The sequence below is a fragment of the Syngnathoides biaculeatus genome, chromosome 23 (assembly GCF_019802595.1).
Source record: "Syngnathoides biaculeatus isolate LvHL_M chromosome 23, ASM1980259v1, whole genome shotgun sequence".
NCBI lineage: Eukaryota > Metazoa > Chordata > Actinopteri > Syngnathiformes > Syngnathidae > Syngnathoides > Syngnathoides biaculeatus.
In genome coordinates, this window is record NC_084662.1 from 1,722,907 (window position 1) to 1,747,560 (window position 24,654).

At 44.7% G+C, this 24,654-nt stretch overlaps 1 protein-coding gene across 2 annotated transcripts in view; it reads right to left on the reverse strand.

Moving 5' to 3' along the window:
* Window positions 1-3,296: 3,296 nt before the first annotated feature.
* kcnk10a (potassium channel, subfamily K, member 10a) overlaps window positions 3,297-24,654 on the reverse strand; it is a 46,569-nt gene continuing 25,211 nt past the window's right edge. For both annotated transcript variants that reach the window (XM_061812246.1, XM_061812245.1), the window contains exons 3-7: window positions 20,804-20,921; window positions 20,549-20,709; window positions 16,229-16,421; window positions 9,350-9,492; window positions 3,297-4,948 (exon numbers count right to left, since the gene is read on the reverse strand). In XM_061812246.1, the coding sequence (XP_061668230.1) occupies window positions 4,271-4,948; window positions 9,350-9,492; window positions 16,229-16,421; window positions 20,549-20,709; window positions 20,804-20,921 (1,293 nt within the window). In that variant the 3' untranslated portion in view covers window positions 3,297-4,270. The remainder of the gene's footprint in view (window positions 4,949-9,349; window positions 9,493-16,228; window positions 16,422-20,548; window positions 20,710-20,803; window positions 20,922-24,654) is intronic.

The window sequence follows — 24,654 nt, forward strand, 5'->3', positions numbered from 1 at the left end:
GTGGTGGGGCAACGCTTTTTGTGGCCGAACCTCAGAAAGGACATACAAGAATACGTCAATGCATGCCTGAATGGGTCAACCAAAACATGGAGACTGGACTTTGGTGCCTGGCCTCTTGCGATCACAGCACCTGGAGTTTGTAGCTCTGCTGGGTGGAATACAGGAGCTAGCCAGAAGGTTGCTGCTGCGGATTGGATGCACTACAAGGCCACAGTGGAGCGCACAAGGAGAAAGTCACCAACCTATAAAGTGGGCCAGCACGTCTGGCTGTTGACAAGAGGCCTTTCACTCAAGATGGAGTCCCGCAAGTTGGCTCCCAGGTTCGTTGGCCCGTTCTCCTTTCTGCTCTTTCAAAGTTAGGCAAATACGCCGTGCCTTTTCCCTTAATGAACTGATCTTAAGCCTAGGTTATTCAGATCCTCAATCCATAACGTCACTAATCTTTTCATATCGGCAATGATCGAAGAACGTTGCTTATTTTGTTTTTTTTTTATTCACAAAAAAAGTTGTTTCATGATCACTGTATCCCTCATAGGGATGAAACCCTTCACGTGCACTAAAATACGGGCTTTGTCCTTAATAATAATCGCCACGGTCATCTGACTGAAGCCCAAGTCTTTATGTCCGTCTTGCCCATCGGTGTTAATCCTTTCTCCGTTTTTTTTTTAATTATTATTTTTTTATGATGTTAAGCTTTGGTTCCACGGTAATAAAAAAAAAAAAACAGGTTTCGTCTTTTGGGCCATAATGTGTAGATAAGATAAGCCATGTGCATGAGCTCAGCAGAAACATTATGGTGCTGAGGCCACAAAGGCCGAGAAGACTCAGGTGTCGTAAAGTCGAAACATCTTGGGTCGAGACCGTCTTAAACCCAGAACTCCCTGTATTATTATCACTTTAAACTGCACCCTTTGCAAATTGTCATTGCACTGTTCTATAACGGTTAACAGCGAACGGGTAAGGGCACTCTGTATAAGCTTCACATAATCTGAGGTGTTGATGCACTCTAACTAATCTAAATGCTAGAAGACGGCATCTTTGCACAACTGTGACTCTTATAAGAAATAGTTCCCTTTTAATTCAATGTCTGTTGTTCTTTGCTCTTGTCAGTTAGTTTGTTCTTCTTCGCCATACTCAACGTGAATGTCGTACCAGGGCGGCACCGACTGCCGGAGACAAATTCCTTGTAGTTGCATACTTGGCCATTAAAGCTGTAACATAGAGCAAAGGTAGAGGTGGTGAAGGCTAAAAAAGAGACATATGAGGACATGTACACCAGGTTGCACACTAAAGAAAGAGAAAAGGATTTCTCCAAGTTGGGCAGACAGAGGGATAGTGATGCAAAGGATCTGCAGCAGGTTAGGGTGATTACGGAAAGGAACGGAATGAATATTAGCCCAATTAACACCAAATATAAGTGCATAGATGAGAGTAGTGGAGGCTACAGCACAAAGAGATAGCGGGTATGGATGACTTCAAATACTTGGGGACAACAATCCAGAGCAATGGTGAGCATGGAAAGGAAGTGAACAAATGGATCACAGAAGATTGAAACATCTGGCGGTAGTTGTCAGGTGAGTAATGTGACAAAAGAATGATAGGTAAAGGTTATCAGAGAGTAGTGATGCTAGGCTGTATATTAGAGACAGTGGCACTGAAAAGATAACAGGAAGCAGAGCACAAGGTGGCGGAAATTATGATGGTGAGTTTCTCACTAAGTGTGAGCTGTTTGGATAGGATTCGAAATTAGCTCATTGGAGGGACAGCCAAATATAGATGTTTCAGAAACAAAGTTAGAGAGAGTGGACTTCGATGGCTTGGACATGTTTAGAGGAGAGAGAAAAGAGAAAAGAGAGAGAAATTTGTTGAGGATTAAGCTTCCAAATAAGAGTGAGAGGAAGACCAAAGAGAAGGTTGATGGATGTTGTGAGGGAAGACGTGAGGGCTATTGGTGTTAGAGAGGAAGAGGTAATGAGATGAAGACAGTCTTCATTGGAAAAAGATGATGTGATGTGGAGCCTTCTTCAAGTCCACAAACCAGATGTAGACTCGGGTAAACTCCCATTCACTCCTGAGGACCCTGCTGAGGGAGTAGTGCTGGTCCATGGGTCCATGGCCAAGACAAAAACCACACTGTTGCACCACACCACACTTCTCGATATAACCTCCTCTCTAGCACCCCTCAATAGACCCTACCAGGGGGACTGAGTAGTGTGATTCACCATGTTCCCTCTTCTTAAAAAGGGAGACCACCACCCTAGTCCACCATTCCAGAAGCTCTGCCTCTGTTGTCCATGCGATGTTGCAGACGCATGTCAATCAAGACAGCCCCACAACATCCAGAGCCTTTAGGAACTCCAGGTGAATCTCCTCCACCCCTGGAGTTGGAGATCTCAACCCCAGAGATAGGAGAGCCCACCTCAGAGATCCCAGATTCTGCTTCCTCATGGGAGGCATGTTGGTGGGATTGAGGAGGTGTTTGAAATCTTTTCCTCACCTATTCAGAACCTCTCAAGCGAGGTCAGCAGCACCCCATCACCACTATACAGAGTTATGATGGTGCACTACTTCCTCCTCCTAAAATGCCAAATGATAGACCAGAATTTCCTTGAAGCCATCAGCAAGACTTTCTTCTCCATTTCTTTTTTTTCTCATCGATTACATCAATAAGGTATTCAGCACTTTCTTTCATTTCCAGTAAGTTTTTTTATAGGGATTTGTCAACCTGGCCATAATTTTGGGAATGCTGAGTGCCAGTAGAACCTGACTCAAAGATTGCTACTCAAAGATTGCTGCTGAAAGAACATAATTGTGTAACTTGTTCGGGTCTGGAAAGCCAGTTCTTTCCTCAGTATCAATCTGAACAAGCAAATTTCTGATGCTTACAGTCTCCGATTAATACTGATTTGCAGATGTGAGAGCTTCTCCTGTGATATCAACAATGTCAACAAAAATTCCATTGCCTTAAAGGACATAACGTGTTTAGTTACATTTCTGTGATGGCATGCCTCTCATCCTCAAAATGGCATCTTTGTATTATATGGTAAATGTTCCTGATGCTATGATCTGTGGTCCTTCATTTATCTAATTACTTGGGAATGTCAACTTACAAAAGTATCTTTTGTGATTTGTGAGGAATAGTAAATTCTTGTTCAACAAGGGTTAAGTCTTTTTTATTTGACCATAAATGCCATACTTTCTCGAAACAACAGTCTTGTCAATCACAGAGAATCTTCACTGTCAATCTTAGCAGAGACTTTTAGGAAGTGGGAAGACACAAAATGTAATCAGCCGCACATTTACAAACATCCATTATGTTTACATACCTTATACACCTACAGTACATGTAATCAGTTTGTATATTATCTCATAAAGAATTGGATGAAGGTACAAAAGTATGACCAAAGTTGTTATATGTTAGCACTTGTTGGAGCTACCCAGTTTTTTACCTTGTTGCCCATCATTTGGCATAGAATTGCACAACCTATGAAAGTATTTTGCATTATCACACTGGATCATGATGATGCCAATATAATGTGTATATCGTATCCCTACAGCACTCAAAATACTGCATGTTAACAGAACTGTATGAGGATTTCTATATTTTTATGAGCTGGTTTAGAAAAAAATAAGTGCATTAAAATTGCAATATTTGATTTTTTATTGTTATTTGGACCCTCTGCGTTGCGTAACAATTGCAAGTAGATCTGATTTCTGCTACCGAACATTTTTAGAACCATTTAAATGAAAAATCATGAAATGGCACAGATGTCTGAAAATATCAGATTATCACTCAATTTCAGATAAAATAAAACACTTTTATATATTTAATGAGAGGCATTTTATCACACCTGCTGATTAGTAATTGTTAAAAGAACACAATTTACTTGTAACCCTGCCAATTCAATTGTTGTAAAGTTTATCCAAGGCCCTAACTTTTAAAGACATTGTGGTGGGACACATATTTGAACTATCTTTTATGAATAAAATATTATTTCAAAGCTGTGTAGCAGCCTGGGAAACTATTTTTTTGGGGAAAAAACTGTGGTGTAGAGTAAACTATGACCATCATTTAATGCTACATTAACAAAAGTGTTTTTAATAAGAGGTAAGGACCAGTAACACCTTGCGGTCAGTAAAAATATAGGAACCCTCATACACTGTAGCACAAAGAGGCAGGCATTAACCCTGCATAAGCACATACTGGTGAAAGAGAAAACCTAAGGCACAAATGGTGGCATCGTAAAACATTGCTTTGACATACAGACGGCTATGTGCCCATCTCAAAATGCAGCTCTTTCATTTCAAGTGTTTCATTTTTCTTGTTCTCTTTGGTTTGCTCAAGATTAAGCCCATTATGTGACTTGTAAGCTTCCACAAACAAAGGAAATTCAGAGAAGCTGGTATTGCACTCTTTGTCTTCAGTCTTGTCGTCTTCCTCATCCTTCCTCTTCACTTCATCCACAACAGGTGTGCTACAATCAAAAGTGGCTGTGAGCCAACCATAGGCTTCACTATTAGGACGGCGAGCTTCTTCTGTGGCGTTTGTCTTCAAGTCCCGATTCCTGTTGCGTTTTGCCAGTTTGGTGACAGAACCAAGGCGATTAAAAATGTTGTCCTCGGATGTGGTTTGGTGATTGGACTGACGGCCGCACCGCTCAGCACTCCTTAGTTGAATATTGTTCAACTTAGTGTCAATACTCTCCTGGGAGGAGGTTTTGTAGCTGCTGGTGTCCAGACTGTTGAAGATTGCTCGGCATTCTGGAGAAAGCATATCCATGGAGACTGCACGCTGATCCAGGCCGAGCTGTCGTCTTTCCATGCTGCGGATAGTGGCAGCTCGCTGCAGTTTGTCACTGACCTCAACACTCATACGCCGCCTTGTCTCTCTCAGCTCCGCTCGCACATTTGCTTTCCACTCTGCTGCGTGGGCCTTGATTTCCCCAACCTTAGCAAAGCACACAAATTACATTATTGCACTTTACATCACGTAAAAAGAACCAAAAGGTGTATCCATGAGAAACTAGATACAGTAACTCAAACCCTGAAAACTGTGATAACCGAATGGGAATGAGTATTGGGATTCAACTCAAACCACAAACAGCATAATGTGCTTTAACGTGATGACTTTTAGCTTGATAAATAGGTGAAAAAAAATATTTTGATGTTATGCTGACTTGGATTTTAAGGAAGCATCTTTATTGCCATGACAATCCAGGTCTGCTTACATTAAAGATGTATGCAATGTTTTATAACGAGAGATTAAATGGTAATCATGACCTAAATGATCCTGATTTTATATCACAATATAACAAAAATAAATGTAAAGTGATCAAACAAACAAAGAACTCACAGATACATTTAATGAAAACATTGCCACACATTATTTCAAATTTTATTTTATTTTAATATTCAAAAGAGACAAAATAGGAACTGTTTGTATTTTTTTTTTACATTTGTCATTTACAAATTTACTTAAAATGACATAATGTGACACAGATGTATTCAAAAGTGGTGATATTATATTAATTGCCCAATATTTTTTGAATTGGTGCCTCTGTTATTTATTTGTATATAATAAGTACTATATATAAGAAGTGACAAATCATATTAATCCAAGCTGCAAAATTCACAATGCTTAAACTCCTACATTCAAATTCACTACACTGTATTCAAGCTTTTAAAGGACTTTTTGTCAACTCAATCCCTTCAAGTTTACAGACCCTTCAATGTCTCTTCCTTGAGGGCTGAGATCAGCATTACTTGGAATTCAGAAAAAATTCTCTATTTTATTTCAATTGCAGGAATGAGTGGACTGAGACTCACTGGTTGTGGTTTTGCCTGTGGATGGAGTTTCTGTATTGGTTACAAGCTTCATACACATATTACACTTGATGAAATAACGTGGTAGTCTAATGAGATAGCCTCAACTTTATTCAACGAGATTCACTCACAATATGGCAGTGCAACCTCTACCACTTGACTGCATCTGTGAGGGACTCTAAGAGTCTTCATAATTCTCCAATAAAGTTACTAATAGAGTTTGAAGGCTCTGAATAATCACAGTCAGTTGGCAAAATTGTGCTGTGTTAAAATTTTTGAATTCAGTATTTGTGACAGTTAAAATTTGAAAAGGCAATACTAACCAATGGCACACAGTTTACATCATCCCTGGTTGTGACGAAAAAAAATTCAGTGTGTGCAACACATTCCGTGGGATGATCCATCCAATATCTGAGCTGGTTAGGCAACAAGGGTTGTGGGAGTGTTGTAGTTCATCCCAGCTATCTTCGGACAGGAGGTGCGGTACACCCGAACTGGTTGCCTGCCAAAAGGCAGGGCACACACAAACAAAAAAACATTCACACTCACATTCACACCTGTGGGCAGTCTAAAGTCTTTAATCAACCTACCACATGTATTTGTTGGATGTGCAAGGTAACCGGAGTGCCCGAAAAACCCCACACAGCGGACAACATGCAAACACCACACAACAAGGCCAGGATTTGTACACCGGTGCTCAGAACTTTGAAGCAGATATGCAATCCAGTTGCTCTGAAATTTGCCAATGTGACAAGCCAAGAGACATGGAAAAGTCTTTCTTTGCGGTATTTTATAAAGATACTCGACCAAGAGGCACACAGTATATCGGAATACTGCATACAATGTAAAACCTTTGTTGTGTCACTGAAACAGACAATCACATACAGCATAGTCATACCTAAAATGTATAGTATGTATAGACATAATTATATAAAAACACGTCCTTTTGACATTGTCTCATGGACCCAGTGGGAATGGTTCTATTTTTGCTGCACAACTCCTTGTTGTCACTGTCAGGTTTCGATTTGATTGGCTCAAACGTGTACAGTTGGACGATGCCAAATTCAATTGTGTGCTCCTGTATGTCGAAATACTCCTCCTCCCTATATTCTGACACATTGCTCGGCATTGCATTCTGAAGGTCGCTGACTGTGTTCGTTAATTACAATGCTGTGTCTGATAGCCCTTGCAGTGGATAGAATAACCAAACCTCGGTGTCTTGAGATCCGGGTATGATCAATATGCATAATAATCAGAATCCTCTTTATTTTTCCAAGTAAGGAGCCACGCTAGTATGATGACAGTCACTCGGTTGACAAAGAATACATTTGAGACATAAAGATATTACGAGAACACCCACTAACCAATAAAAGTTTAAAATGTTTTTGACAATTTGACAAAAGTTGTAATTATAGTAATAAAATAACAAATAAATAAATCTAAAAAATAACTAAATATGTGCCAATCTGGCTCAATGTTGATTGTGCAAATGTTGGAGATACTCCTTAGTGGATTGTGCAAGCAGTGCAGATACTACTCGGGCATGAAAGGCCAGTATTGGTCAACAAAGATGTGCAAATGGTGCAGGGTGATCAGACCACGAGAGTGAGTGCATGAGTAATGTGTAATATATAATAATAATTAGCCTAGCAGAATGTCACAACAAACTCAAAACAACAACAAAAAAAAAATTGGCATAACGTTGCAGTTGAATCAGGCTCATAATATCTCCAACTCTTCCTTGGTCTTCTCAGGGGGACTATTCCTAGTAGAATATGACTGGAACACCTAGGGGACTAAGCAGCTCAATTCTAAGATCCTCCTGGATGGCCGAGCTTCTAGCCATATTCAGGGGGAAAGTCCAGACTGTATGCAGTTATTAGCCACAACTTGTTACTTGTTTGGGTGGAAATGTGGAATGACATGTAAATTGAGATCTAGACTTGTTGGGTGAACGTCCATGCATTTTCCATAACACTGCTGTAGGTGTACACCTAGTCTACAGTTCCATGGCTGGGACAAAAACCATACTGCTCCTCCTGGATGTGTGATTTGATTTCCTGATTGAACTTCCTCTCAAGAACCTCTGAATTGCTCTTAACAGGGTGGCTGAGGATATTGATACTGCTGTAGCACACACACACACACACACACATGCACACGCACACACACACACACACACACACACACACACCTGCCATCTGGTCCAACAGCTTAAAAATGGGAACCAAGACCCTGTTCTTCCAATTCGAAGGCCATGTTGCTGATGGCCATGCATCTTAGAAGGCATGTAGGTATAACTTAGAAGGTATTTTCTTTAGTGATCAACAAAGTCCTTAGTTGAGGTCATCATCTTGCATGCCCACTATAAAAAGTGCTGTTGGTGCACTGCTTCCTCCACTTCAGTTGCCCAAATGTGGATCATAATTACTGATGAGTCGGTCCTGAAGTTGTACTCAATGACATCACCAAACTCTTCCCGCCTGAACACGCAGGTTTTTCCAAAAGATACATTCCATTTGGTTTGCTGTACACATCAGCTGCCTGCTGCCTCCGCAGGCTCACAGGCTAAAAAGGCCAGCCAAGCCTACTTTTACAGTTTGACTGCATCCTTAACCACCAGTGTCTACCACCGGGTTGAAGGATTACAGCTACGATACGTGCAAAGTATGGTCCAGCATCAACTCTGTTTGGATACCTTGACACAGGATGGTGATCACAGGGAGTTGGTCAAGACTCTGCTGAAAGTAGGTGTTGACATGACCACAAAGTTGTTAATCAACCTGGGGTGCCAAGTGCATATATAGACATCCTTATGCTTGTACATGTTGTTTGTTATCTAACGAAGCAAAATGTTAGATCAATGAAGTAGTGTGGGGTGGGGTGACATGGGAGGGTGTCTGGCGGGCTGGAAGTGGGGGTATGAATCACAGGTGTCGGGGCAGGGTTAGGGGGTATTCCTCCCAACCACATCCCACTGTCATTGTTCATGAGCTCTAAAGAACAAAGTACTGTAATCCCCAATTTGGAGGAACGGTACCTTCTTGTCCTTCTTCTTGGATAAACTCTAATATCCAGGCATCAATTCGGGAGGCACTTAGTATGCTCATACCTACTTACCTCTCACTAGGGATGACCAAACCCTCCCAGCCCTCTCAAAAGGACTTCTTCTGGAGCCCAAGGTGTACACTGATGTGAACCCAACTGTATCTAGTTAGAACCTCTCAGCTTCCCATACTGGCTCAGGCTCCTTCCCTGTCAGGAAAGTCCCTAGTGCAAGTTTCTGTAACAGAAACCACGGGGGTCCATGCCCTCAGCCACCAACCATTTCACACTTCACTCCTTGCCTCCTCCTACTGGTGCTAACCCCTCAAGATTGGGATAACCACTCTCCTACTGCTACAGAGGAGAAAAAAGAAATCAAATTTAGATGAAATATATCCCTTTACATCCCAGATTTGCAAAATTATTTGTTCTAAACCGATTCAAAATGGCATTGAATGATGTAACAGATGTGAGTGAGTACCTCTTCTTTGGTCTTTTTGGATAGCACCCTCAACCAGTCTCCAATCATGTTTAGCACTGCAGCAAAATAGGCCAGACCACCAAGGATCCAGAACCAAACCAACGGTCTGTACCACTTGCGGTACACAATCCTCCGATTTCCGCCTAAGAGGAAAAATGCAACACATGAATTAAAGTGTCTTATCCTTCCATTTCCAAAACTACCTGTCCTCATTAGGTTCACTTGTAACTGGAGCCCATCCCAGACTGACTTTGCGTGAAAGGCAGGTAAGACCTAGACTAAAGCGGGTCTCATTCGCAACACTAAAGAAATGAAGCTCAAATAAGAATGATGGCTAACCTTGACAATTAAAGTCCATATTTTTATGGAAAATGACAAAACAGAAGCTCTTTTATTGAGGACTGTAAGTTACATAATTTATGTTGTTTTGGTCTCTGTTAAGGTGAAAATAATTTTCCACAGTATTAGATTACTAAATTACTAAATTGCAGTAACTATAAATGTATTGCACTCCAAACATATGCCCATGAGGACATGAAATAATCATGTCCTTCTTAAAAATGAATTGATTGCTCTAATATTCATTCATCCATCTATCCATTTTCTTTACTGCTTATCAACACTAAGCTCACAGGGTTGCTGGTACCTTTCTTATCGATTTTGGGAGAGAGGTGGCGTACATCCTGAAATGGTCACCGGCCAATAACAGCGTATGATTAGACAAAAAACTATTTACGCTTACATTCACACCTACAGACAATTTTGAGTCTTCAATTAACCCACTATTCATATTTTCGGAATGTGGGAGGAAACTGGAGTACACAAGAAGATTTGTACCCAAGACCTCTGAACTGTGATATAAATGTGGTATCTAGTTGTCCATTTGTGGAAAATTTGGGGTTTCTAAAACATAACTGTCACGAACGAGGCACGAGGGTGGACCCAAATGCACGACTCCAGAGACAGCAGACAGTACGGAGGAAACCTTTATTCGGTCCAAGGTCTGAGATCAGGGAGACAGTCCAACCAATCTGAAGTAATAGTACGGCAGGCTTACTAGGGTGGTCAGTGGACAGGCGTGGGTCGGTGCACGGAGGGCAGAAGTCAGGCAAACAGGAGTGCGGGAACGAGGCATCAAGAACAACGATCTAGCGGAGTATTTGTCGTCCCCCGGGTCCTATATGTACTGGGTCTAATCAGTGGTCATGAGGCGCAGGTGTGTGCCTTCTGATTAGCTGGCCACGCCCAGCCCGGGCTGGAATCCAGGAGCATGACATTACCCCCCCCCCCCTCAACGGCCGGCTCTGGACGGCCCAGGAGCATCAGGGTGAGCCGCGTGAAAGTCCCTGATGAGGGAGCGGTCCACGACGAAGCTCCTCTGGGCCATATCCCTCCCAGTCCACCAGGTACTGGACCCCCCTTCCTCTGCGGCGGGAAGACAGCAACCGGCGCACAGTATACACCAACCCACCGTCGACCATGCGGGGGGGGAACTGGGCGGAGGACCCAGCGACGACGTGCGATTCGGGCGAAGTCTGCTGACGTGGAACGTAGGGTGCACCCTCATCGACCTGGGCAGTTTCAGCGAGACGGCGACCGGGTTAATAACCTTGGAAATCGGAAACGGGCCAACGAACCTGGGAGCCAGTTTGCGGGATTCCGTCCGCAGCGGGAGATCTTTGGTGGAGAGCCACATTCGCTGTCCCACTCTGAACTCTGGCGCTGGCCTCCTCTTGCGATCCGCTGCGGCCTTGTAGGCGCTGCTCATGCGCAGCAATGTCCTCCGCATTGCTTCCCAGGTCCGTTTGCAGTGTAGCACCACGGCCAGGGCCGACGGGACCCCGGAGTCTGTGGCCAGTGGAGGAAACAGGGACGGAGGATAACCGTGCACGACATGGAGTGGAGCCATACCTGTTGAGGCGGAGGGTAGAGAATTGTGGGCATACTCCACCCACTTGATGTGCTGGCTCCACGTGCTCTGGTCCATTGAGGCCAGGCATCGAAGACCGGTCTCCAGTTCCTGATTTAACCTCTCAGTCTGGCCATTCGACTCCGGGTGCTGACCCGATGTCAGACTAGCTGACGCGCCGATGAGTTTGCAGAACTCTTTCCAGAAGCGAGCACTGAATTGCGGGCCCCTGTCCGAAACGATGTCCCGGGGTAGTCCGTGGTAATGGACGACCTCGTCTAACACCAGCTGGGCTGTCTGCTTGGCCGACGGGATCTTTGGAAGCGGCACGAAATGGACCATCTTGGAGAAACGGTCCACTACAGACAGGACCACTGTGTTCCCTTGGGAGGGCGGCATGCCGATGACGAAGTCCAGCGCGATGTGTGACCACGGACGAAAGGGAGTGGACAGGGGTCGTAACTCACCAAAGGGCCGTTGGCGGGAAGTCTTATTGGCCGCACATACCGGGCAGGCGTTGACAAACTCCCTTATGTCCTTGTTGAGGTTGGGCCACCAGAACCTTTGTTCCACCACTGAACGTGTCTTTGCCATACCCGGGTGACAGACCGTCTTGTTGGTATGGGCCCAAGCGACGACATCTCCCCGCAGAGATGGGATGACGAAAAGGCGGCCCGGCGGACAATCCGCGGGCGGCGGTGTCTCTCCCAGGGCCTCCTTCACCCGTGACTCGACCACCCAGGTGAAGCCGGACACGAAGCACGCCTCTGGCAGAATAGTAGCGGCCTCTGATTCCGTACGCTCCCCTCGTGGATCCGCAAGAGTGCATCCGGCTTGCCGTTCTTGGAGCCTGGGCGGAAGGACACCGTAAAGCGGAAGCGGGTGAAAAACAGGACCCACCTGGCCTGACGGGCGTTCAACCTCTTCGCAGACTTCAGGTATTCAAGGTTCTTATGGTCCGTGAAGACAACGAACGGTACTTGCGAGCCCTCCAGGCAGTGCCGCCACTCCTCCAACGCGCTCTTGACCGCCAGCAGTTCCCGATCTCCCACGTCGTAGTTCCTCTCTGCCGGGGTAAGCTTCCTAGACAGGAACGCGCACGGGTGGATCCTTCCATCGCTGGGACTCCTCTGTGACAAGACTGCTCTGATTCCTGAATTAGACGCATCCACCTCCACCACAAACTGGTTATCTGGGTCCAGAACAATGAGAACGGGCGCAGTAGTGAAACTGGCCTTTAGCCTGCTGAAGGCCTCCTGGCAGGTCCCGGACCACGCGAAGTTGGTGTGTGGCGAGGTGAGCGAATGGAGAGGAGCGGCCACGGAACTGAAGTTCCTTATGAATTTCCTATAGAAATTGGCAAATCCCAAAAACCTCTGTACGTCCCTCCTGTTGGTGGGGGTAGGCCACCGCAGCACCGCGTCGACATTCCCGGGGTTCATCCGTATCTCTCCCTCAGCCAGGACAAAGCCCAGGAAGGACACGGATGCCCGATGGAACTCACACTTATCCATATTCACGTACAATTGGTGCTACTGCAGACGCCGGAGCACCTCTCTGACTTGTTGAATGTGAGAGGTTAGGTCCGCTGAAAAGATGAGAATGTCATCCAGGTAAACAAAGACAGATCTATTCAGAAACTCCCGAAGCACGTCGTTAATGAAGTTTTGAAAGACGGCCGGGGTGTTTGTCAGTCCAAAAGGCATCACAAGATACTCATAGTGCCCAGTGGGGGTGTTGAACGCCGTCTTCCACTCATCCCCTTCCTGAATCCGCACCAGATGGTAAGCGCTGCGCAAGTCGAGCTTGGTGAAGATCCGGGCTCCCTGAAGGAGTTCGAATGCTGTAGCGATCAACGGCAAAGGGTACCTGTTCTTGACTGTGATGTCGTTCAATCCTCGGTAGTCGACGCAGGGTCGCAGCGTGGAGTACTTCCTCTTGTCAAAAAAAAACCCCGCACCGGCTGGTGAGGATGAGGGGCGAATGAGTCCGGCTGCCAGCGAGTCCTCGATGTAGTCCCTCATGGCTTGATGCTCTGGTCCTGTTAGCGAGAACAGTTTCCCTCTGGGAGGAGAGGTGCCTGGCAGGAGTTCAATCGCGCAGTCGTATGACCGATGTGGCGGCAGAGATTTTGCCTTAGATTCAGAGAAGACGTCCCGTAGGTCATGGTAGCAGGAGGGCACCGCGGTCAGCTCCGGGGTGGTACTCGGTTCTGTTAACCGAACCGCCGCGACTTGAATACCCTTGTCTTCCTGGACAGCGAAACAGCGACTGAGACAGTCCTCTCCCCAAGTCTTGATCTGACCCGTGGTCCAATCTATGTGCAGGTTATGTTCTTTGAGCCACGGGCTGCCCAGGATGATGTCGCTACTACGTGCGTTGAAGACATGGAAGCTAATACGCTCCGAGTGAGTGTCCGGAAAGCTCATACGTAGCGTCTGAGTGCGATGTGTAACCCGACAAAGGAACTTGCCGTTGGCGGCAAAGGCGTGACGAAGCCGTTGCGTGGGGAAGGTTACTGCCCCCAGCTCTTCGACCACGCGGGGATTTATCAGGTTTGCGTCCGACCCGGAATCTATGAAAGCCGTCACGGTGCATGAACGGGAGTCCGTTCCCAAGGTGAGGTGAAGAAGGGACCTCCCTGACCCCGCCGCAGTGTACCGCACACTCACCGGAGTAGAGATCCTGATGTCAGAGTGCTCTGGTCGAGTCGGGCAGCGGGCGATCAAGTGTCCCAAACCCCCGCAGTAAAAACAATGCCCCTCTCGTCGCCGGCGCAGACGCTCCTCCACTGGGCCGTCGTGACCCTCCACCTGAGTGGGTTCAGCAGTGGACGACCGGGCGGCAACCGGACTGGACCCCTCCCTCTCTCCCTCAGTCATCACGGCTAGTTGATCCTCCATTACTAGTCGCTGGTCAACCTTGAGGGCCAACGTGATGAGTGCGTCCAGCGAGGGAGGAAGATCAACAGCGATGAGGAGACCCCGGATTTGGGGGGAAAGCCCCTGGAAAAAGGCGTCGTGCAGGGTGTCCTCGTTCCATCGACTCTCGGCGGCGCAGATTCGGAACTCAATAGCGTAGTCGGACACGCAGCGACGTCCTTGACGAATCGTCATGAGCGAGGACGCCGCCTGGCGTTCCGGAGCCGCGTACTGGAAAACCTGGGTGAGCGCACAGACGAACCTCGTCCATGAACGGCAGATCTCCGAGTTACGACTCCATTCGGCAGTGGCCCACGCCTCCGCCCTCCCCGTCATGTGGGAGATGACGAAGTTGATACGGGAGCGGTCCGTGGGAAAAGCGGCCTCTTGCAGTTCAAAATGGAGATCGCACCGAACGAGGAAAGGCTTGACGTTCCCCGAGTCGCCTGAGAACCGCTCTGGTCGTGAGAGCGCAGTGATGCCGGCACGGGGAGGCAATGGAGCAGCCGCGCTAGCTTGAGAAGCTAGCCACAGTTCCAGCTGGGCGCAGAGCTCATGGATGCGTTGATTAGTACCCTGAAGAGCAGCCTCTTGCTCGACCAGGCGTTTGCCCTGCACTTGTAGCGCATGGCGGATGGCTTCGGAGTCGGCTGGGTCCATGTTCTGGCTAGATCGTTCTGTCACGAACGAGGCACGAGGGTGGACCCAAATGCACGACTCCAGAGACAGCAGACAGTACGGAGGAAACCTTTATTCGGTCCAAGGTCTGAGATCAGGCAGACAGTCCAACCAATCTGAAGTAATAGTACGGCAGGCTTACGAGGGTGGTCAGTGGACAGGCGTGGGTCGGTGCATGGAGCGCAGAAGTCAGGCAAACAGGAGTGCGGGAACGAGGCACCAAGAACAACGATCAGCCGGAGTATTTGTCGTCCCCCGGGTCCTATATGTACTGGGTCTAATCAGTGGTCATGAGGCGCAGGTGTGCGCCTTCTGATTAGCTGGCCACGCCCAGCCCGGGCTGGAATCCACGAGCATGACAATAACAAGCTGGTTTTTTTTAAAAGTACGCAGTTTATCGAAGTAATGTGATCTTTTAAGTAGTACAAGTGCGTTTAAAAACATTGACACATAAATTGCATTAGATTTTAAGAAATTTCTGATGACTCATATGATTAGAAAAGATTTGCAACAAGATACCAATCAAAGACTGAATAAATTCCAAATGTATTAATAATTATTTACACCCAGAGCACAGGAAAATTTTGAAATGATTGTTTTCAGCGAAGAAGAATCATGGGATCAAGATTCCTTTGGCTTCAATCTTGACACGATGCACAATGACGACGACAGAAAGGAAGAACTCATCGAACTCCATCATTCAGAAGCCATCCATCAACAATTTGAGAACAAGTCAAACAGCACCTTGTGGTGCGAGGAGTTGGAACTGTTCCCAAAACTCGCCAAATCAGCCATGGAATACCATGTTCCCTTCGTTACTATGTACAAGTGTGAGGCAGGGTTTTCAACTCTATTAGATGTGAAGACGAAAAAACAAAATCGTCTCGAAGCTAATGATGATGTGAGAATTGCCCTTTCGAGTGTTGAACCACGTTTTGATTTATTGTGCAAAAATAAAAAGCGAGAGCACGTGAGCCACTAAAATTGAGTATTTCTTTATACCAGAATGGCATAGCTGTGTCCAGGACTACATTATTGGTTGAGGGTTGAGGGTCCGGGAGCTTTTTGAACGACTCACTGGGGATCCGGGCCCAGGTTGATTTTGGGAACCACTGAATTAAGAGTATTCAATGAAAAAAATACTAATGCTTTCGGGGTGTACGAGCAACCTGGTGTATGACCCACACTACGATGAGAACATGCTGTACCTATAGAACCTTACTAAGGAAGGCCGGAGCCAATATTCGAACTTAGAACTTTCAGGTATGCTAACTTCTAGTCCATTGTGATGCCCACACTACAACAATAATTAAGAGATATAAGTGTAGCCATTAATTTGGGTTTCTTTTAGTGACAGAAGAAAATGTTTACCTGCCACATAGTCTCCTATCCCAACAGTTGTCAATGTGATGACGACAAAATATGTTGACTCGAGAGCTGTCCAACCTTCGATGTATTTGAAGATCACAGCTGGCATGGTCACAAACAGGATGCAGCCAGCCAGGATGAAGAGAAGGGTGGATGCTATTCTGATTTTGGTCTGGCTGATCTGGTTGTGTTTATTCTGTTCGGGAGAAGTGGTTCAGGCAAATACAGGCACGTTCACACACAAGCACACAGATAAGCACAGGAGAAAGTTAAACACACATACCAGACCTAGTAAATGATTTAAATTCAACAAAGTATTGATTTTATCAGTTAAAGGGAATGTAAGGACTGCAATATACCTTTTTGCTAATATTATACATTTCTATGGAGAATACGAATCTTAAATCCGTTATGAAAGAAACATTTTTATTTTTCGATTGTTTGCAACAAATGATCGCACATTGCTGTATCTGCCGGAAAAGGAGGGAAATGTGGCGGTGAAAGATGATCAGGGGCATGATGAAGGAAGTTGTGACAACAACATGGATCCCGTAGGAATACTCTGTAAGAACGGCGATAATTCGAGGGATAAACATTATTTTGAAGGGTCCCACAAAGACGGTGAAGAATACGAGCTTTATGAAGGGATTAAAGGTTATCAATTTGAGCCAGTTAGACAGCAGACATGTTCGAATGCAGACGAAGTCGCTGGCGATGAAGATGCCGACACAGCGGTCAGACCCATCATGGAGGATATGCCTCGTGTTTGAAATACAGACTGGTAAGCGTTTGTGAAGTTCTTCTTTGGTTTTCTTAGTCATAAACCGATAAATAGTAAACGCTTCAATATCCTGAATGTATATACGAAGTTTTCGGCCTTGTTTTGAAATTATGCAAACGCCGTATATTTAATGATTTGGTACGCGACAACCCCAACAACTACTTTGCGTGTAAAATTCTTATTGTTGCACTAAAACACACAGAAGCTGATAATGTAGTCTAAGTTGGTATATTTTCACAAATAAGTAATAATAAAATAAAATAAAAAATAATAGTAAATCATTCTTACGGATTGGTTTTAGCTTACAATAACTGAAAAATTATCGAAACTAATGGGTTTTTCTTCAGTGTGAATACAAAAGATTCCCAGCTTATCGTCGTTTCAAAACAGCCCATCCCAGAATTTGTAACGTCAGAGGTCTGCCCACGAAATGAGTCATTTTGCAAGTAAGAGAAATTGGGTCAAAGTTCGCGGACTTTATTTAATAAACACTTATATTTTTCGGTATAAACATGGAACAGGATATGCATTTTATGGAACAGTTGAACATATATTTTTGTCGGGATAAGATCATTTGCATTAGAAATTGGGCTTTCCATACACTTTCACCATTTGTGACAGAAGATTTGAAGCTGTTATTGTGACATTACTCGTCTCTGGCTTTACCTTCACTTAGCTACTGAACAGTTGTTCGATAATAGCCACTAATAAGCATGCTATTCTTATATACCACAATCTGTGTGAATACATTAAAATATGCAAATAAATACTCCAGTATTACTTCTTGGGGCGTGAGCATTTCAATGACATTTTCCCCACTGCCCAAGAATCCAGATCTTAGTTTGCTTAGTCCTACACTGTAATCCTTGATTTACATATTTATTGCTGACTCAAAAGTAGCCGTCTAACTAGCATACAGAAAGAAAGACAAATATAGCCAGTACTACATGACTGTTTTCACATTTGAACAAAGGAAGTAATTTTCCTTTCCTTTTATCCTCTTTGTCATCATCTGCTTTGTCATTGTCACACTGATAACCCCCAGTCACTTTATACAATAAAGCAGTGATTTTCAACCACTGTGCCGCGGGAAAATAGTGTGCCGTGAGAGATCGTCAGGTGTGCCGTGAGAAATTATCCAATATCACTCTTTTTTTTTTAAATTAACATTTATTAATAATTTTCTGCAAATATTATGTCATTGTCCAGTGTCCGTGCTGTAAAGGCTGGCAGAGTTATGTAATGTTTGTCCGTGTCGCAACACGTAGCTGATTGCCTCGTTCCTCCAAGAGAATTAGTGATGCACCTGAGAGGCCGTGGTGACAGTCATGGAGAAGTTTTTAAAAAGGACAAGTGCAAACTCCGAACTGGGCCCTGGACAAGATTATGACCCGGATGAAGGCCCTAGTATGAGTGGTGGGAAAAAGAAAGCAAAGACGGTGAGCTCAAGGCAATATAGTGAAAGCTATCTTTCGTTTGGATTTACTTTCACCGGGGATGAGACGACACCTATTCCGTTATGGCTGGTGTGTGGCGAGAAGCTATCCAACAGCGCCATGGTGCCAAGCAAGCTGAAATGCCATCTCTAAACGACACACCCGTCGCTTCAAAACAAGCCGATGTACTATTTTGTTCGCCAGCGTGTAAACACAGAGAAACAGGCAACGTTTATGAGAAAAACCACAAACGTAAATGAGAAAGCGCTGAAAGCTAATTACCTAGTCGCCGAACTTGTTGCTAAATCAAAAAAGCCGCACACTGTGGCAGAGACATTAATACTACCTGCCTGTAAAGCCATTTTCAACGAAATGCTCGGCCCTGATACGGTTAAAGACATCGCTAAAGTCCCGCTCTCTGAAAACACAATTGCCAGGCGTATTGATGACATGCATACAGACATCGAAAGCCATGTTTTGGAAAAGATACGCATCAGTAGGAAATTTGGGTTGCAAGTTGACGAGTCTACGGATATTAGTGGACATTCTCACCTCTTGGCCAATGTGCGTTTTGTGGATGGAGATGCCATTAGAGAAAACTTCCTATTTTGCAAGGCACTTCCAGAAAAAACAACTGGAGAGGAAATTTTTCGGGTCACATCGGAATATCTTGACCAGGGAGGACGTTGCTAAGACTTTACCAGCAGAACTGGTTCCTGTGTTGGACGATGTGGTGCGCATAGTGAACTTTGTAAAGACACGACCTCTGAAAAGCCGTATATTTGCATCTCTGTGTGAGGAAATGGGAGCGGATCATAAAGCCTTATTGCTCCATACGGAGGTCCGATGGTTGTTGCGCGGTAAGGTGCTGACCCGTATGTATGAGCTGCGAGAGGAACTTAAAATGTTTCTGACAAATGAGAGGTCTGATTACTCAAATCTGTTTGCAAGTGATGAGTGGTGCGCAAAGCTGGCATACCTGGCTGATATATTTCATCATCTTAATGAACTGAACACAAGGATGCAGGGGCGAAATGAAAACCTGCTTACAAGCACAGATAAAATAAATGGATTCCATTTAAAGGTGCATCTCTGGCAACAACATGTGCAACGTGCCAACCTGGAGATGTTCCCACTCACAGACAAACGGCAAAGGAACACTGCTGTACTGTCTGAGGTAATTGGTAAACATTTGAAAAGTCTTGAGGAGAAGTTGTTATTTTATTTCTCTTCAGCCTCCACTGAATGCTTTGACTGGGTTAGGGACCCATACAGCTCGGCATCAGTTGTTGGAAACGACATGACTTTACAAGAGCAGGAGGAAGTAACTGAACTGAAACAGGATCGTGGTTTAAAACTAAGATTTGCTGATCTTCCTTTGGACAGTTTTTGGTTGACTCCTGCCAAGGAGTTCCCCATTCTGGCCAACAAAGCTGTTCTGATATTGCTCCCATTTTCCACAACATATTTGTGTGAGCTGAGCTTTTCAAGCCTAACTGCTATAAAAACTAAAAACAGAGAGAGACTGAGAGCTGTTGAAGAAGAGCTTCGTGTGAGTCTTTCTTCTATTCCTGCCAGGATATCGGCTTTGTGTTCATCTAAACAGGCCCAGGTTTCACACTGAGTGAGTATAAATAAATTGAGAAATTATATTGCAATTAAATATACTATACAGAGTGTCATTTTGTAACATTTTTGGTTAGTGGTGTGCCACAAAATTTTTCCAATGTAAAAAATGTGCCGTGACTCAAAAAAGGTTGAAAAACACTGCAATAAAGGACCAGAAAGCATGTAACGTGAAAACTTTGAATAAGTTAACCCTAAAATGACAAGAGAAATTATTTCAAAAGTTATTCCATGATAAATGTAAGGTATAACTGGAACAACTCAAGTGGAATTTTACTATATAATATATATATATATATATATATATATATATATATATATATTTTTTTTTTTAATTTTATTTTATTTTTTTTCAACAGGGAAAGTAAATTACATGTCTTAGATAAGGGTCTAATTTTTTTTCTAAATATCATGAAAACATTATTTCAACAGGGGTGTGGAGATTTTCTATATCCCATGTACAGTATACAAGTGACTCACCCGGAACATCTTCTCTACTTTGGCAATACTTTTAACAAATATGGTCCCTAGCTGGTCACCAACCCCTGCTAAGAGGAATCCAAAAAGTGGGATGCCAAATATTGCGTATAGAATGCAGAAAACCTTTCCTCCCTCAGTGCTTGGAGCAATGTTACCATACCCTACAAAAATAGGGAAGATAAGGTCAAGATACATTTTTACTACATTCCTTGTTATACATGTCAAGAAAAGACACTTTGGAAAATGGCAGAGTACCTATTGTTGTGATAACTGTTCCAGCAAAGAAGAAGGCACTACCCAGATCCCAGTGGCTAGAGTTATAAGAGGTGTCGCCAACAGGATTCACACCAGCATTCACAGCATCAACAGAGTGCTGGGAAGAAAAGTCAAGAGAAAGGCACATTAGACCAAATATCTCGTTCATCTTGAGAATCTCCACTATGTTGCTGTAGGTTTGTCTGTATATCACTACTGTACAGCTTTGTGTGGGTGCGTATGGATAGTGGCAACTAGGTTCATGAATATTCTGGTATCTCATAATTCGATTCAGAGGGCAACAATTTTTTTCAATGAGTTATCAGATTATCATTGCACTTTGACTCAATGTGTATTGTTCACATCTGATCTTGATGTGAGACTACAAAATGGTGTTTGTGATGATTGAATACCATTCATCCATCATCCATTCATCTTCTACTACTTCTACTGCTTTTCCAGGTTGGGTTGCGGGGCAGTAGCTTCAGCAGGGATACCCAGACTTCCCTTAACCAGCCACTTCATTATGTAGACTGGCTTCTGGAGGGATCCTGAGGCGTACCCAGGCCAGTCGAGAGACATAGTCTCTCCAGCGTGTCCTGGGTCATCCCCAGGGTCTCTTTCTGGTGGGACGTGCCCAGAACATCTCACCAGGGAGGCTACTGGAAGGCATCCGGATTAGATGCCCCAGCCACCTCATCTGGCTCCTCTTAATGCGCAGGACCAGCAGCTCGACAATGAGCCCCTCCCAGATGACCGATCTGCGCTCCCTATCTGTAAGGGAGAGCCCGTACACCCTGCGGAGGAAACTCATTTCTTCTGCTTGTATCCGGGATCTCGTTCTTTCGGTCACAATCTACGGCTTGTGACCATAGATGAGGGTAGGAACCTAGATCATCTGGTAAATTGAGCTCTTCACCTTTCGACTTAACTCCCTCTTTACCAAAACAGACTGATACAAAGTCCGCATCAGTGCAGATGCTGCACCAATCTGTCTTTTCATCTCCCACTCCATTCTTCCCTCACTTGTGAACAAGATCCTAAGATCCTTAAACTCCTCCACTTGGGTCAGGATATAATCCCCAACCCGGAGAGGGAATGCCATCCTTTTCCAATTGAGGACCATGGTCTCAGATTAGAAGTAGCTGACTCTCATCCCAGTCGCTTCACACTCGGCTGCAGCGCGTTCCAGTGAGCGTTGAAGATCACGGCTTGATGAAGTCAACAGAACCATATCATCTGTAAAGAGCAGAGATGCAATGCTAAGGCCACCAAATCCAGACAACCAAGACGCCTCGGCTGCACCTGGAAATTCTCTACATAAAAGTTATGAATAAAATTGGTGAAAATGGGCAGCGTCGGCGGAATCCAACCCTCACCGGAAACGTGTCCGACATATTGCCGGCAATGCGGACCAGACTCTGAGCACAGTTGTACAGGGACAGAACAGCCCATATCAGGGGGTTCAGTACATCATACCCCTGAAGAACCCTCCACAGAACTCCCTGAGTGGCACAGTTAAATGGCTTCTCCATGTCCACAAAACACATACAGACTGGCTGTGGAAAACTTTCATGCACCCTTGAGAATCCTGCCAAGGATGTTGAGGTGGCCCACTGTTCCACGGCCAGGACGAAAAACACATTGCTCCTCCTGAATCTGAGATTCGACTATCCGACGGGCCCTCCTCACCAACACCCCTGAATAGACCTTACCAAGGAGGCTGAGGAGTGTGATCCCCTTATATTTGGAACACATGCTCTGATCCCCCTTCTTAAAAAGGGGGCCCACCACCCCAGTCTTCCAATGAATGAATACGTCCAATATAAAATAAGTTACACGTATACTTCAGGGATGGCGGCACAGAGGATCAACTGGTAAAGTGTTGGCCTCACAGTTCTGAGGACCCGGGTTCGATCCCGGCCACGCCTGTGTGGAGTTTGCATGTTCTCCCCATGCCTGCGTGGGTTTTCACCGGGCACATTAATTGAACACTCTAAATTGTTTGTCTCTATGTGCCCTGTGATTGGCTGAAGGCAGGTCAGAGGACAAGCAGGGATTGGTACACCAAATATCAGTCAGAGAGAGCAACAGTCTCAAGGGCGTCAAGCTTACGGGGTTGGTCGGAAGACAGGTGGAGGTCGGTACACAGGGTTTCAGGATGAGGAATGAAGAATCTTTAAAAGTCCAGCTCCACTCCATGTATTATCCTGAATTAGATGCACCTGTGTGAGGTCGTTAGCTGCATACAATCAGTAAGACTCAATCTTGTAACATGGCCAAGACCAAAGAGTTGTCCAAAGACACCAGAGACAAAATTGTACAATTCCACATGGTTGGAAAGGGCTATGACAGAGAAATTGCCAAGCAGCTTGGTGAAAAAAAGGTCCACTGTTGGAGCACTCATTACCAAATGGAAGAAGCTAAACATGACGGTCAATCTCAATCGGAGTGGAGCCCCATCCAAGATATTGCCTCATGGGGTCTTAACAATCCTTAGAAAGGTGAGGAATCAGCCCAGGACTACATGGCAGGACTTGGTCAATGACCTGAAAAGAGCTGGGACCACCGTTTCCAAAGTCACTGTTGGTAATACACTAAGACGTCATGGTTTGAAATCATGCATGGTACAAAAGGTTCACCTGGTTAAACCAGCACATGTCAAGGTCTGTCTTAAGTTTGCCAATTACCATTTGGATGATACAGTGGAGTCATGGGAGAAGGTTTTGTGGTCACTAAAATTGAACTTTTGGGTCATAATTCCACTAACCATGTTTGGAGGAAGACAAATGATGCAGCCATGTATTGTGAGATTTTGGGGAACAACCTCTTTCCCTCTGCTGCGACATGGTTTTCTGTTGCTCCAAAGGCCAAAGGCAGCAAATTGCTCCTTGTGCTGAGCTCGACAGTGTCCTTTCATTTGGAGAGCTTTGTGCAACTGGTTGGAGTCAGCTTGGTCCATGGTATGGCCAGATCGTTCTAACAGGAACAGATTACGGGGTTGGACCCAAAATGCATGCCTCATGAGACCAGGTACAGTTTGTGGAGAGTATTTATTCAATCAAATGTCAATCCGCAGGTAAGCAGTCTAAAGAGACAGTGTTGGAATCACAAGGCTGTCAACGAGGCAAGGATTGCTACACAAAGGCTCAAAGATATGAACATGGAATGTGACATCAAAGTACAAAGATCTGGCAAGCTAAAACACACACGTGAAGCTCAAATACATAATCAAATTATGCTGAAGAGGTGCAGGTGAGGAAGCTGCCCGAGGCAGCTGCGTCCAGAGCTGTGGTATGGCCACACCCGTGACAGGTTCATCCATCTGATAAGGAATTTAGTTGGTTAGCTAAGTAAAAGTGTTAAAAGTTGGGAGCATTTAAGCCTCCCTCCTTTTCTGAAGAGTGGGGAAATTATTTTTTCTTATTATTTTTTTCATCAATCATCTATTGTTTTTAACCATGTATATGTGGTCTTAAACGGAATCACTGAGATTAATTTATTCATGATAAAGTTTCCATTTTGTGGCTATTCTTCCCAGTTGTGAGATAAACTGTGTTGGCAGATTTATATTTTGCATATATGCCGAATCTTAGTTGTATTAGTTCCACCTTCAATTTTCTCAGGTTTTATCCTGCTGTGAGTTCTAGTTATCCTGGTCAGGCTGTTCTTTATGTGATGTTGTTTTTACCGGCTCCATGTGTATACAGCTAGACATACATAATTGTAGTGTCTCGTCTTGTCTTTTCCCTTTCTGTCTCTCTCACTTTAATAAAACCAAAGGACTTTTAGTGTGATCTTTAGTGTAATGGGTGAAAACTCATGAGACTTGTACTCTTTCCTCTTTTTGC